Source organism: Schistocerca americana, chromosome 7, assembly GCF_021461395.2.
Source record: "Schistocerca americana isolate TAMUIC-IGC-003095 chromosome 7, iqSchAmer2.1, whole genome shotgun sequence".
In the NCBI taxonomy this organism is placed as follows: domain Eukaryota; kingdom Metazoa; phylum Arthropoda; class Insecta; order Orthoptera; family Acrididae; genus Schistocerca; species Schistocerca americana.
Genome location: NC_060125.1, coordinates 490,735,284 through 490,752,021, shown reverse-complemented (window position 1 = coordinate 490,752,021; position 16,738 = coordinate 490,735,284). Strand labels below are relative to the sequence as shown.

Genomic DNA, 16,738 nt, shown 5'->3' with positions numbered 1-16,738 from the left:
AATCCAAACAAGCCAGTAAGGAGTGGCGGAGGAAAGGGGAGGCAGCACCAGTGAAAGCCAAGACTTGACTGTGAGCAGGCAAGGTTCTTTCAACCGTTTTTTTCGATCAGCAAGGCATTTTGCTGACTGATTTTTTGCATGAGCGATGCACAATCAATGCTGCTTATTACTGCGAACTGTTGAACAAGGCAAGAGTTGCATATCGCTGCAAAAGACGAGACCAATCGATTCGGCAGGTCATCCTCCTCCACGACAATGCACAACCCCATACTGCGGCTCTAACTTTCTCCAAGCTACAGGAAATGCACTGGACTACACTTGATCATCCTCCTTACAGCCAGCAGTTATCGTCCTGCGATTTCCATTCGGACTGCTTAAAGAAGCTCCAGAAGGATGACGATTTGAAGATGACGGAGAGAGTGGAAGATGACGTGCGCAACTGGCTGGTGACATGACCCAGTTCTTTTTATGATGAGGTTGTCAAAAAGCTGCCCATACACTGGGACAAATGCATTTCCAAAGCAGGAGACTATGTGGAAAACTGAACTGTCTTGAGTTTTTCAATAAATGAATATAAATAAAAAATAAAATACCATTTATGTTTGATCTGCCCTTGTATAATTGAGGAGCCATCAGCTTTTCTTTCTCGCCCCACCCCCACCCTTTCCAAATAGCATATTTCTTTCGAATTTACTCAATTCCATTTTGCTATCTTATGCAAGAATGGCATTAAGCAGTATAGTGATAGTTCATTATTAAAACAGTATACAAATTACATTTTAGCAGTTCCCTTGTCTTTTGTTAATGTATACTTTGATTAATTCTACATCCCTGAGGGTGCTCCTTCTTGATGAGATCTACTGAACTTGACAAATAAATGAATAGTATACATGTCACCACTCCATTCCATAGTTGGCAGTGTCAAACCGTCATTGAAGCTTGTTCCTCATCTGTTCGAAGTGCTGCAGCTTCACTGAGTGAGGCGGCACAGTGCTCAAGACACTGGACTTGTATTCGACAGTAGTGAGATTTAAGATCTGTCTTTGACCAACCAGATTTAGGTTTTCTATGGTTCCCAAAATCATTAAATGCAATTGCTGGTTCAGTTCCTTTTAAAATGGTGTGACCAGTTTGCTTGCCTGTCCTATCCTTCCTAAGGTTGGCTATTTTTAATGACCTTGTCATCTATGAAAAGTTAAATGCTAATCTTTCTTTTGTTTCAGAGTCAAGCCAGCATTCTGAACAAAGTTTTATGGTCCACACACACACACACACACACACACATATTAGTTTAGCATCATACCATGCACAAGCTGAAACGTTGTAGTATGACAGATCCATTTCCTGGAGACTGATGTTTCTGCTCCAGTCTCACTAGCTGACTGTTACTGTGTTGTTTGATGGCGACAAGGGATACTGACACCTACTTTTATGTTTCCATATAATTTGGTGGCATATCCTTGATTGTAGTGGATGGAAAACTGACTTTTCTGGTTGTGTTTGGTAGGTCGCCTCTAGATCTATATTGTGCCATCTCCCTTCAGTCTTAATCAGCTGTTGCCAGTGTTCCATACTACATATCTTCTGAGTTTCGATTTCATTTGCACTATTCTCTGGATGCTAAAATTTTTGCAAATATTTATTTTATTCCACTTTATGGGCTGTGTATTTTCATATTGTTGTTGCAAATTAAGATTATGTCAGGTTTTAATGTATTATTAAAACACACACTATAGTATTAGATTTTAAAGAATGGGATCATTGTTTTGTCAGCAGTGGCTCAATTGTATTTTTCTTACTGCTCTCGCTGACTAATGCGCTCTCTCGCTGACTAATGCGCTAAATGGTTTTTATATATAGGAGTACTGAGCACTTCACAGAAATGAAATACCAAATGTGCCCACCATTACATGTCCTTGCTCAGAGTGCTATACAGAGTTTTATTGACAGTTCAAAATTAGTTTAGAATTTTCACATCCCAGAAACATTATTAGTATTACTTCAAATATATTGGTGTTTTGCAAGGGCATCCCACATTCTAATATGTGTATTAACAGCTTGATAACTGGAATAGTATTGTCTTTGTTTTACTGCATGCTCATTTTCAATAGTTTTTTTCATCTTTTCTGAGTCGTGTTTTCAGTAGGTTGTATGTCACAGTGTTTCTTTATGCATTGTCCCTGAGTTTGTATGTCCTAGTATGTTGTATTTCTATATAATTTGTTTTCTCAAATGAATTAGCTTAAATTTTTATAACAACGAACTGGAGTGGGCTGAAATGCACTAAACAGTATTAAAGTATCCTTGTTACTGTAGTACTATAACCTCTGTAATGACTTCACAGTTGATATTAGCTGTCTGGCACCACTTTTAAAACAGATTCTAAAAAATGTGAGCTTCATGGCTTGATCACTATACTGTTTTAGATTGTAAAATAAAGACTGTGATTGCAGCAATTTTTATTTTTTATTTTTTTCAGGTATCGTAGACAACATGCAGTGGAAGGAAACAGGAGACTCATCTGGCAGTGAGGCAGGAAAACAAGAACAGGATGATGATTTCCAGGCTGATTCTAGGAGTTTAGCTGGCAATGTACATTTTACCATAGGCACTGACAGGTAGGCAGGATGCAGTAAATGTAGTTTCAGTACTGAATACTTGATCTGTTTTATAATACCAAATTCTCTCATGATATTCTCAAACAAAATGATAACGATAATCCACAGCACTATCATAAGTTCTCATAAATTTATTCTCTTTTACTTCATATTCATTTATTGAAATTCATAATTGCTTCTTGGAATCTGCGTATTAAATATTTTTATTTTCAAAAAATTAGAATAGGCAAACAAAATTTGCAATTTTATCTGTATGATTTGTTGACATTTGTTTGGACGTCTCTTTGATTTTAAATACCTTACTATTACATTAGTAAGTCATGTCATCTACTAACCATAATTTAAGGTGGTAATTTTATTTGAGGTAACTAGCTTTAGGTTGAATTATTGAAGTCAGTAGAGAGGTGTTGCCTGTGTTTGTCTTCTTCAGTAGTGTCTAAACATTAACGAAATGTTGTATTGCATTTGGGACCAGATATTTCTTCCTTATGAAGTAATAAACACTTAACGACTCTTGTGTGATGTTGAGAATCATATATCTTTCTTCTTGTATGTCAGTGTCATTGGAGGCTAATAATGGTATGGATATATAATGTGAGAGACTAATAAAAAAAATTCTATATCTTGAGTAAAGCTTTAGCATTTTCTTTCTCTGGGGTATTGGATAGGTAAGACAAGACCCAGCCAGACAATTGAGTTCTATCAACAAGACTTAATTATGTTGTCTTATCTTTAGTGGCCCTAGTGGATAAATAGAGGTTTCTATTAACTGATGTTACATACATACATTTCCAGAGGTCACAGGCTCTGCAGACAGGGTGTATACGACCTGGTAGATCCGGGAAAAACCTGGGAATTTTTTCATCCGGGAGAAAACCGGAATTTTTTAGAATTCCATGAATTTTTCATTGTTCTTGTTTTCAATTTTTGTGACTTTGACTGGTAAGAACCAGTACTCAAACAAAGGATATTACTACATCTCACTACTGCAAAATAATACTGCAGCAATAAAACATGAACAAGAGAAAGAAAAAAAAAAAAAACGAGAATCAAGTTGCAAAGGAAATGCACCATATACAACAACAAAACACTGCTCATTCAAGTGTCTGCCAACAGTAAAATGTGTCAAAGGCTTTAGGAAGACTATGCAATGCTTCATAACAACAAAGTGTCTCTGATGAGCATGACATCACAACTGCTTACATTAGATTTGTTCAAGCAGTTGTGAGTGAGCTCATGCGCATGCCCAGTTGTGGCAGCTGAGTCATGTATGAGTAATACCTTGTCCTGCTTCTGGCTACAGAAGTGTGGCAGTTAGCTGTATAAGCAATAGCAGCAAGCAGCCAAATGCTACCCGGAAAAATTTTACTGGCTCGCCTAAGCCGCCAGATTCACGCATGCGCAACAGGCTCGAATCTAAGGGTCGGGGATCAAACTGGGGTGGCAATTTCAGAGGGGGATTCATACTCCTGAGGAAAAAGACCTTGTTTCACAAAGCGCCGAGCATCCTGCGCATGTTGGTCTATCAATTACTCATATGATTTTGAAATGCATCCCTGCTGGTTTTTGAACAAATTCTAAATTGATTTCTGAATGAATCATAAGTTGATCTTTTTATGCGTGCATAGTGTATATGATGTCTCTGCCAGGGGAATCCCCATCGCATCTAGGAATAAACTTTCCTGCAGACAAAAGGGGACGGGGCTATACAAGCTGACTGGAATAAAGCCAAAAGGGTGAATGCCTATCACTGTTTATGTGGTTGACTGGGTTTGGGAATGATCAGCGTTGTTACAATTACTAGCAAAATCCATAGATTCAGACTACCAGAGTGGAAATAAATGACTAACAGGAATAACAGATAAGAAAGATTACATATTATATTCTCAGTGTATCCAAGAAAATGAAATTTTGACAGAAAATTTTTGACGAGACTGCTACACTAGTAAGAGCCAGTTGTACAGGCCCCAGCTACCAGCTGCTTAATTTCTATTCCGGGAGTAGCGCAGAAAATGTGTTGTACGAACACATAATAATGCCTAACCGGAGAATAAACGCAAGATAACTAAACCAGTGATTGTGTCCGGGTTAGTGAAGTTACTGGAGAATAAATTTTGACACTGGCAGGAATTGTTACAGAATTAGTGATGAGAAGATTGATTGTTAGAACGAGGAAGGAGAAGAATCCTCACACAAATTATGGAAGAATATGATGATTCCAAATTTATATAAAAATTTCATACTACTGCTTTTCAATCTCACGCTTCAGAAGCTGGAGCGTATGAATGAAATGTGAAACTATTTCCTAACATAAAACTTTTTGCTTGTAGTAGGCCTTATAGCCATTTGATATTGGTACTTCATGAATTATATTCTGTCTTGTTATAAAAATGACCATTTGTGCCAAAACAGCCTAGTTTATTTGGTGTATGTTACAATTGCTGCAATATTAGGCAGGCCTATTTCGTTTTATCTAGCAGACAATTACAAAATACACGTAATCTGGTCGATCAACCACAACAGTCTCGGCTACTATTTGTATTAAGAGCTTTTTCTGTTATGATATCTTCACGAGTTATCAGCCAAGTGGCATCGTCTTCTAGTCACAACATTTCAGTGGACTGCGTATCCATCATCTTCAGGCAAAGATGATGGATACGCCTGAAGATGATGGATACGCAATCCATTGAAATGTTGCGACTAGAAGACAACGCCACTTGGCTGATAACCCGTGAAGATTTCGTAGCTGAAATACGCGGAGAAAGCCTGCAATCGCATATAGCTTTTCAGTATTAGACAGTGTCATTTTGTTTTTTCATGTAGCAAAACATTTGACAAACTTTGATGAGCTAATAGATCCTTTTCCAGAAAGGAAAACACACCACGTAAAGCTGTAGCAAGATTATATATATCTACCTCAAACACTCGAGGGGGAGGGAGGTGCCACTATCTAGTATTGCCCTGGTTTGGAAATATCGTAGGTCCAGGGCTGATGCACGGAGCAGTCTGAGTTGTATTGGGGAGGTGGGTAGTCTCCACACGACCCGTGTTTACATTTAGTGATTGTGATGTGTCCTTGTCGTTTATAGCTCTTACTTCAAATGAAAACAAAACAGATTTCTGGGGCTGGGAGCTATCAAGTGAATTAAAATACATTCACCTAATTACAGAAGGCTAAAATTTGTTATTAGTTTCAGATTTTATTTTATTTCCACCTTTTTGGCAGTCAAGCATTAATCGCCTTGCAGAACAATGAAGTTATTTTTGTCGATTTGCTAAAGAAATTTGTCTTTTATTAATCTTTTCCATTGAGGCAGTCAATTTATTTGAAACAACGTGTTTAATTCCACACCATTGCCTACTTTCAACTGTTCACTACATTTCAAGTGCATGTTTTCATCTACTAGCGCGTATGGCTTTATGCCATAGTAAAGAACCAAACAGGATATTATACAGTACTGGTACACCAAGAAAATTTACATCCGAATTTGGACATGAATGTGCACTTTAATCTGAATTATGCATTTTGTGTGGTTCACGAAATTCCGATGCTCTTGGAGTATTCTCTAATGTCTTGTTTCTTTTATGACATAATTTAAGATCTTTTAACATTTTACACGTAAGGGCTTTCTGCGTCATCTTAGCTGCGTTAGTGCAGTGACGCCTGTTATATGGCACTCTCTGGCAGAGCGTTTGACTCTAATTTTAAAATCAACTCTTTGAGGACGACCGTTTAGAATAATTTTGAACCCAGAAGATCGGACATTTATGTCGCTGTTAAAAATTTTAATGGCACATTTGTGTGATGTATCTTAAAGTGTAAGACTCACAAAAAAGATCAACATTATATGTGAAAAGCTTAGATTCTCTTGCAGCTCATTAATCTTTGAGACCAATATTATATGTGAAAGCTTTACTTTTCTTGTAGCAACACTATGGATATTAATTTAAACCAGCACCTTTTCCTATTTGTATGTTCTAACTACTTAACAGTGATGTTGCTATTGGCTGACTTACATCATGTGTCCTACGCTCTGAATATCCGCTGTCATCGGCTGGCGAGATCAAGTGCCTTGAGCTACGACTGGCTTACAAAAGCGCATTGCAATCTCGATTTCAATGCTTCACAAATTAATATGTGGTGTTTGGTGGATTTCAAATTTATACTTTTATAATACGAAAATATGCAGTGTATATGTTGCTGCACATCAGACATCTTTCCTGTTTTTTTTTTTTTTCCATGAGTTTCGTTTTCTAAAGTGCTGGGATATTCTACACCGGTGTATAAAACCATAACCATTCAGGGGATTGATAAGTTTTACAGTCCTGAGGAATAGTATACTGTCACTTAAGACGGAGAAAGTATATTTTTAACCGGGAAATGCGAGAATTTTTTTTCCTTGTCTGCGTGTACACCCAGTGCAGACAACGCACTGCTTCCACAAACTGCCTCCATTCCTTTCTGTTTTGTGCTCGTTTCTTCCAGGGGTCTTGAAGTCTGAGGGCTGTCAGGTTATTCACTAGATCATTCATCCAGTACTGCCTAGGTTGTCCTGTAGGGCATTCAGTGTGTGATTTCCCCTTAGGTGCTTTCTTCATCTGTCTGTTGTCTGGTGTATGGGCTCCATGGCCTGCCCACTTGATTCTCCTGCTCTTCAGCTTCTGTCATAGTGGGTGTTGTTGTATCAAGAGGTAGATATCTCATTCCTCCTCCTTTATCTAAGATTGGTCCCCATATCATTCTCATTACTCTTCTTTTAAATATAAATAGTTTTTCCTATTCTTGTTTATTCATGCTCAATGTTTCTTAATTGTACATGACTGCTGGGCATATCACAGTGTTATATATTCTCATCTTAATATTTGCTGATACTGATTTTGAGCTGAATGTGTGCCTGAGTATTACATGCATTTCATTTCCACTGCATTTCCTTCCTCGTATTGAGACCTATCTCAGTCTCAAATGTTTCATTGTGACCTCAGAAACACAGTGCTACCCTTGACCCATCCTTACAAGTTTGCACCATTCTCACTAGGTTCTCAGCAATTCTGGAGACACAAAGTGCATTGTATAGGCTATTCCTGCAGATGCCTCCATATGCACGTTGAAAATTGACAAACAGGCTGTAGATATCTTTATCATATTCACATTGTTTTTCATACATTGTCTTATGGCAAGAATGTGATATTGTCAATCAGTTTAATTGAAAGCCAGCTTGATATTCCTGCATTTTGTCCTCTATGAATAGTTGTAATTTTCTGAGGATAGTGATAGACAGTACATAGTTGGTTACATTCGACAAGCTGATGCCTCCGTAGTTACCACATTCCATATTGCTTTCCTCCTTGTATATTAGACGTATTATGGCCAATTTCCATTCTTTTGGCAGTGTTTCATTCTTCCATAAGAGCTAGATCAGTTTATATGTCTCTAGGTGCAAGCTCTCCCCTCCCTCTTGGATTAATTCTGCTGCTGTTCTGTTCTCTCATGGGGGTCTTGTTGTTTCTGAGTCTTTTAATAGCAATCTTCAAATCTTCTTCAGTCACTTCTCTGTTTTTCTTCATCTTTTGCTTTCCTCCATGATGTCTGCAGGTAGCATCTCATCTTGGTCTGGGTGATTCAAAAGTACTGAGAAGCATTGTCTCCTTATTCCTACAGTTCTTACCTTGTTGTTCATCAAGCTGCCATTCTTATCTCTAATGAAAAACTTTGGGCTCTGAAATACATTTTCCGATTTTTGATGCACTGGAAATGTTGCCTTGAATTCTTGTTGTAGCACTCTGTCTCAACATGTTCTAATAAACTGGTTAATTATATTCTCTTCCGTGTTCTCAGGATTTGCATTATCTACTGTCTGATGTTGAGATGATGTTCCCTTTTCTGCTTATTCTCCCTGTTAGCCAGTCAGTTCTCACTCATCTTCCTTCTCTTTTCTGTAGCTTTCTTGCATATCTTGTTGAATTGTTTTGACTTCATCATTCTCTTCTTTCTTCCTAACTGATGTTAGAGGTTACATTCCACATAACTGCCCTAAGCCATGTTCTTATGTCAGCAAATTTGTGTACTGATTGTCAGTCATACCAGATTTCCACTGTCCCAATAAATGAAGAAGAGAGAGAAGAGGAGAGCTGGATGGAGGAAAACAAAATCCTAGTGACTCATAAGACCTAATGTGGCTGCTGTTGCATCTCCATTATCACCAGTCCCATTAAATACATTTAGTGAACAGAGTGTAAGTGGATAACATTTCTATATTAAACAGGGAGTCTTCGTAACATCTTTGTTACAGAAAGTTATCCTCAGGAATATGACCTAAGAAATGTTGAAAGTTATTTTTCAGCAAGTTCTACTGATCTTGCTTTCTGTGTGCGACTACTGGTTGTAGTGTGAATATTACTGTTTGTAGAAGGAATTGTGCAGCACTTTCATTTACTTTAGCAGGGAGAATACACCAACCTCCAGCTTTCAGTAGTCTAGCCTCTCAGTAATCTGACCCACACCTGAAATGGTGCACAACAATGAATTATTGTGCACAGCAAAGTTGTTAGTGAACAACAGTGTCGAACAATGCTATACATTTTGGCTTTCTTTACAGTTCAGTATCATGTCTTCTAAAAGGAAACATTATGCTAGACCTCAAGCAGGTCTTTGGGTGTAGTAAAGTATATGCTCTATGTTTTTAAAATAAAATTCAGAAACTCTCAATAATCTGGCACTTCCACTAATTTGGCACCCATATGTGTAAGGAATGACTGCATTAACGAGCGTCTGTTGTAGTTACATTCCGTAGCAGTAACTGCATTTGGGTGACTATCAGGCTCAAGCTGTAAAATTATAGTAGGTTTGTTTTGCCACTGCAGTGATCCTTACTCCTTTATCTTTATCTTTTTTGACTTTTAGGTTGCAAAGGAAAACCAGCCTCCAGCCTTTGTGGCTCCTCTTGCTCAAATCTACCTACTCCATCAATGTACATTGAGTGTCTTCCTTGTTCTTGCATAGTGCTGTTAATAGATCTTCTCCAGCTTGCATGATCTCTCCACAAAAAGCATCATTATTGACGAGATCAAGATACTTTCCCAAACATTCCTGAATTTCTAAAGGCAGGCTCTTTATGTATTGTAATGTGCAGCCTTGTGGGATGGAGATGGGGGGAGGGGGGGGGGGTGCTTCATGACATTTAAAGAGTCACCAGATGCTGGAATTGGGTCATTACTAAGGATGCTCTCATCCAGTGCAGAGCTGAATTTCTCTGTGTTGCTTTCTTAAAATTATACTTCCTTCAAAATTAAACTGTCTGTGACTGGATTGCAGAATATATCTAGCACATAATGGGACAGTGTTGCATCCAAGGACATGCCAGTCTCACTGATAACTGAGCTATTTGTTTACTCACAAAGATGAGATCCTGATTAAAACCATACCACCATCATGCACCATTGAATGATACTGGAGGTTTATCATCGTGTAGTAGATTGAAGTCACATGAATCTGCCTATACTGCCACAGCTTCTCTACTTCTGTCAGTATTTGCCAGTTTTGACTTTGAAAATGATCATTGTTTGTTAACAGTTTTAATCATTAAATTGCTTCTGGAGTGCTAATGTTCAGTTCATTACTGAATTTCTAAACCAGATACTTGTGCAGTGGTGCCACAAGCAAGAATCAGCTTCTTCGTCCCCTTGTATTGACTGTAATTATTTTGTGCTGTGGCCATTTGTCCCACTTTGTACTAAACAGTTATGTAACATGATGGAGCAGGCAGGATTTCATTGAGCATTAAAAAAGTGAAAGGCTGAGTAACGGTATAAAGGCGGTACATGAGAGGTGTCAAAGTCAGTGTAGGACCTAAGAACTCAAAGGTACATCTGTCATGGGGTAATTCCATGTAGAATCAACACAGTGATTTTACTCGCTATCTCAATCTTCAATGAAACTTGGTAGAAAGGTAGCAGACATGTAGATTAAGAAAAATACCGAATTTTATTAAAATGTGTTGATCCATTTAGAAAATAATTGTCTGAAATCACCAAAAAACATTACACTGCCATAATTTCAAATTGGTGTAGCAACTCCCCTAATTAAGCTAAAATGATGAGAGAAGTGTCATTTTACAGCATTTTCCATGAACTTGCCTATAATATACAACACAATATGAGTTCAAGATGAATTTTGTTTCTCTAAAAGTGCATCTTCAAAAAATTGTGTATAATACTTCACATTATTTTTAACTAATTATTGTTAACTAATTCCCTAAGTATGAAAGTTGGACTGTCATGGGTTCACACGTATATAAAATTTCAAAAATTCACATTTCACTAAAAAAATTAAACTTTTGTAAAATTTATAGATTTAAGCAGAAATATAAATAATTTCATTCTTAATATACCTTTGTACACATTCAAATTTAATTTTAATACACACGTTCCAAATGTCACTAGTAAAACCTGATTTAAACAGTCTGTGTTTTAAAATTGAACTTCTTCTTAAATGTTTCTTATGTTTTTACAGTTTCATCCTCAGGAATCTGATACAGTCTTCCCGTTTGTCTTACTGGGTTTACCTTACAAAGAATATTATTTGTAGATAACCACAGTTTTGTAGGATATGCCTAAGACATTGATGGGCCAGCTGGGTGAAGGAAAGTAACTTTATCGAGATCTTTGTCTTTTGTTAATATACAAGCTAACCACCATTTCTTGTCGTAGACAGCAATAACATGGCCATGAATTTTGGTAAACATTTTTGGAAAGCAGTGATCAATTAATTGTTATATTTTGACTAAAGTTCAGTCTTGATCACATCATGTATAACCTATATTATTAAAACATACATGATGTGACCAAGACTGAACTTTAGTCAAAATATGGCCATGAATGATAAATGACGTTCAAAGACAGTCTTTCTGGAGATTTTTTATTTATGTGATACAATCATTACAAAAGCATGCAACTTCTGTGGCCCTTTTATGGAAACAGATTGACTAAAGAGCTTTTCCAAAAATGTCTCTGTTTGAGTGTGCTCTTCTTGGGTTGAAAATTGAAAATGTACAGGTGTAATGTTTTTAACTGCCCAATCAACAAGTTGTTGCAGAGTAAAATTTGCTTGTCAGATAACCTCTGCAGACTTGCTTTCGTTGCTTATCTCTTAACAGTCCCACCGACACCATCACAAGGTCCTTTTCCATGATCAGAGGTAAAAAAAAAAAAAAAAAAAAAAAAAAAAAAAAAAAAAAAAAAAAAAAAAAAAAAAATATGCCATTCTGTTTCTATGTCAAAATCTTCTTTGTGAAAGCATAAGTTCGCAAAATTCTTGTACTGGGCTGCACTGCCATCCAAACAGTAGTATATCTTCTGCATATCTGAAATTTTGTTTTTAAAAACTGAATTAGCTTTTTTTGAAAACTGTAGACTGCTATAATATTATGCCCTAGACAGTTAAAAATTATGACATAACTCAATTGCTCTGTTTTGTTGTCTCCTTTGTAATAGTCTACAAAGGGGTGCAATGTTGCACGATCACTTGACCAATGATAACCCTGGGCCTCATCTTATATCTCAAAAGTGTAATTCTTGGAGAAATCAGATATAACAACACATTTGCCCTTGTTCAAGTTTTCCTTGATTCCATGTAGAAAAGAGCTTTGCTGCTTTGCTAGAAAATCATGGAATACTACTGTATGTAGTTTTTCAGAAAATATTTCAGTGAACTTTGATGAGGTGTTCTGCATGATTTCTAAGTTGCGTCTGTCTACTGAGAACCACTATTGAAAAGTGATATTTTCAACCACATTATCATCAAATGCACTTTTTTTGTTCTTTTTATTGAGTCACTTCATGGGCAAGAACTACAGTTTCCCATGATGCAGTGGAATGATACTGGGTTGCACAGCATTTTTGCCAGTAATTATAAGAGGCCAATTCCCCATTGGTTAAGATACCAAGTGTAGTGTTTTCTGTCATTAGTTTGATGTTTTTATGTGTAGTGCAAACACATACTGTGTGTGTTCCACTATAACCAGCTAAAATGCAGTGTTTTGGGCACAGTTCTGCAAATTTAGAAAACCCAATCTTCATTGTTGGTAATTTAGCTTTGAAACTTTTGTAGGCTGCTTTAAAATTGTACAAAATAAGTATTTTCGATATTATTGTTCTATCACCATCTTCGCCCATTCATAATTACATAGTCTTTCTTCCCTGGCTTTACTCTGTGTATTTTTTTTTTTTCATTCCCATAAAAATAATTATGCACTGTTTGCACAACTTCTTGTGACAAAGTGTTTCCCAGTTTTTGATCAGGACTTTCAAATATATCTCAGTATGTGCAGTGGGGTTCCAGTTGCCTAATACTGCAGTCTCTCTCTCTCTCTCTCTCTCTCTCTCTCTCTCTCTCTCTCTCTGTGTGTGTGTGTGTGTGTGTGTGTGTGTGTGTGTGTGTGTGTGTGTGTGTGTGTTGTTGACGAAGGCCTTAATGGCCAAGAGCTATAATTGTGAGAGTCTTTTTGTTGTGCCTATCTGCGACTCCACATCTCCGCCATATGGTGAGTAGCAACTTTCCTTCTCATAATATTATTAATATCCCTCTTTCCTTCAAAAGCTTTTTGCCTGGTGTACCGTGTAGTGGGGAGCATTGAATTTATGCATTATCTTCCTAGTACTCCCAAGATTCAGGCAAACAACTTAGTAGCATTACTTTCTTTTTCCTACTACCTGAACAAAAACTAGCTTTCAGGTTACCTATTACAGACTTTTTCAATGACACATTCATTTTCTGAGGACTCCTATGCATTAGCAAACAATTTTTTTTTTTTTTTTTTTCACCTACACTCTGTCAAGAAGCATGGGACTTCATTTACAATCAACTCAGTGGTTTTTCATTTTTTGGTGGAATATAGCTTCGTCTGAAGTTTTATAATATGTACAGGGGACCCTCCTAATTCCTGAAGAGATGTATTTAGTGTCTCCAGAACAGCTAAAGGTGAAACTAGTTTCATTAACATGCGAAGATTTTCTTGAATATTTTTCAGTGCACCAATCCGCTTCATACAACTATTCAATTTTTTATATCTTTGGGATATCAGGAAACATAACACAGGTCCATTAAGGCACATTTCTTACTCTCTTTATGTTTTTCACAAATGATTTTTTTAAAAAGCATTGGAACATTGTCATGTCCAATATCTTTCTTCCTGAGCCATTGTATAATACCACCTGCAATTAAAATTTGTAAATGTTTCTGTACAGAAAACTAAGAAAATTACTGAAATAATGAGGAATGACGTAAATAATAATTTTGTTCACTAACCAACACCTTACAAAATATTAATGAATCTCGTATCACCACATTAACCACCAACATCATTTGCATCCAACTGTCACTATATCACCATGAAGCTTATAGGTTTAAAGCAACTGAATCATAGCTGCTCCATATTCACAGCTACAGGTTGCTTGACCCTGAACTGGCATAGCAGGGCCTGGGCAGTTACAATAATAGCAGTTAGCTATTTATGATTGTTGGAATCAACAATTGGAATTTCTATCCCAGTTTGTTCTTTGTACATATAGTCATTCATCCCCATTAGGGTCTGAGGAAGGCAACGGCAAACCCTCTCCATTAAGACCTTGCGGGCGGGTGCGGGTCTCTTGCGTTGTTCACCTACACTCTGTCAAGAAGCACGGGACTTCATTTACAATCAAATCTTAATAATTACAGTTACAATTTACAATTGTATTAAAAAACTTAGTTTTAGTACTTCTGATAAAATAATCACTGATCACAGTCACTAGTGATGTTTTAAACATATTAAAAATAATTTATGAAAAAGTGTAAATTTATTTACTGGCAAATAACTATATCTCCACTTAACTCTACAAATTTTACAAAAATGTTATGAAAAAGATAGTTGCTACTTACCATACAGTGGAGATGGAGATACTGAGTCACAGATAGACACAACAATAAAGACTGTCACGCAATAAGATTTCGGCCAATAAGGCCTTTGTCAAAAACACACACACGCATTAATGATCAAGAGTGTGCACAAGAGTTTCTTTTGATCTCTGCTTTAAATTACTAAACTCTTTGTTCAAAGATTATTTTAATTAATAAATCTAGAGCAGGATCCACAATCTCCTTGTGGTAATAAAAGGTGTATAATCAAAGCTGTTAATGATGAACATTTAAAAAACACCTCACTGACCAAATTCCTAATGCATGTCAGACATGGAACAAACAAAAAAAAAAAAAAGTTAAATTGCACTTCACATTAATATTAAACTAACTTGCACTCATGGTCATTACTTTATGGATACTGTTTCTGTGCCGTGCAATAATGGGATATGTGGAATTCTTCACAGTATCTAGTTTATGGTCTGTACTTTTATGGAAAAAAGGAAAGAAAGAAGAGTAGAGTTTAACACCTCATTGACAACAAGATGATGCAATATGGAAGACAAACATGGGTTGAACAAAGACATAGGAGAAAATTGGCCAAGTCTTTTTTAAGGAACCATATTACTATTCACTTTAAGCAGTTTAGTATAATTACAGCAAATGTAAACATGGAATAAGAATTTTGACCACACTCCGTTGGGATTGCGAACAGTGATAGGATTATGGATCCACATTCAGGAGCAGTTGATATTCCACCCTGTAGTAAGTTTTCATTTTTCACTCAGTGACTTAAGCCAAATGCCAATGTGATTTCTTTATGAAAAGATACAACCAGTTTCCTTCCCCAGTCTGAGCTTGTGTTCCATTGAGAGATGGAACACAATAATAACAGGACATGAAACACAATCATAAATAGGCCATAAACTGTAATTTTCTTTCCTTCCTTTGGAATGCGAGTCTAATGTCTCAACCAGTGTGCCATTTTCGTCAGTGCTTTTATTAGAATAGTAATATCTCTTACTAGTGTGTTGATGGTAAGACACAAATACTTAAAGTGATGTAAAATGTATTTTAAATATATTTGTTAATTTTGACAGTTGGCCGGAAGAACATACAAGTCGAAGTAAATCAAGGTCCTCAATGATACGATCTTACAGCCAGGATACCAATGTGCTCATTGGTGACAGAGAGGTATGTTTTCTTATGAAATTTTTGTTTCCTTTAAACACTTGTTTGAATGGAGGGGAAACTAAGGGGAGAAAAGAATGATACACAAATACAAATAAAGTGCTTCCTACTTTAATTTCTTACACTTTACAAGGGGGAAAATAGGGTCAGCATTGAAATGGCACACACAAGTAATAAACAAAGCGAAGCGACTGCTGTAAGTTTGGTGTTCAAGTATTTTTCCACACTTGTGTACCCTGATGACACTCGCTTCTCTCTCTCTCTCTCTCTCTCTCTCTCTCTCTCTCTCTCTCTCTCCCCCCCCCCCCCTCCCTCCCCCCTCCCTCTCCCCTCCCCTCCCTCGACTTCCCTCCTCCTCCCCCCCCCCTTCTGACTGTATCCACCAGCCCTGCTCCAACATTTATCGTGATAGGGATGTCAATAAGGAGAAAGGCAAAAATCTTCATGAAACGTTCTTTACAGTGCAATGATTGAGAAGTTATGCCTTTGTTGTCTCTGTATTTGCAAGTGCTGCTTGCATGCAGAGTTGAGCCAAATAATTTCTTTGGCTAGTGTGGGAAAATACTGTGAATAAGTTGAGTATCTACTTTACTACCCACTAAAATAATAGCAGTTGGAGTTGGGCTGACAACACACCCAAATTAAAAATCACAATTAAATTCTTAGCTGAAGAGATTTTCTTTCATTGAAAGGCAGGAGAATGTAGGAAATAATAATAAAATGTAAGATGTACACCAAAAGGAACAAAAAATCTATATTTGAAGATGGACAGAGTTCAGTCAAGTTACTGAAATTAACACAAGTGTTAAAAATGTCACACTTGTTCATAATTCTTATGGGCTGCTGAGGAGAGGCTGGGTAGGGGGAGATTGTAAATGGGTTTTCCAGAAAAATAAAATATTAAAAAAATAAAATAGGCATTGATAGAGTGTGTTTACAGATTGTAGACAGAAAAAGATCGTAGAACCTAATGGAATTTCATGTAAAGGTTCCACAATGTCTTTGATGGATATGTACAAAGTTTCAGCTCAGTACTTCC

General features: G+C 36.8%; 1 protein-coding gene across 1 annotated transcript in view; it reads left to right on the top strand.

The window, feature by feature from the left end:
• The window catches only part of LOC124621808 (stromal interaction molecule homolog), a 133,756-nt gene that overhangs the window by 106,048 nt on the left and 10,970 nt on the right, over positions 1–16,738 (top strand). Inside the window, exons 12-13 of the mRNA XM_047147245.1 lie at positions 2,480–2,618; positions 15,609–15,702. Coding sequence (XP_047003201.1) covers positions 2,480–2,618; positions 15,609–15,702 — 233 coding nt within the window. The remainder of the gene's footprint in view (positions 1–2,479; positions 2,619–15,608; positions 15,703–16,738) is intronic.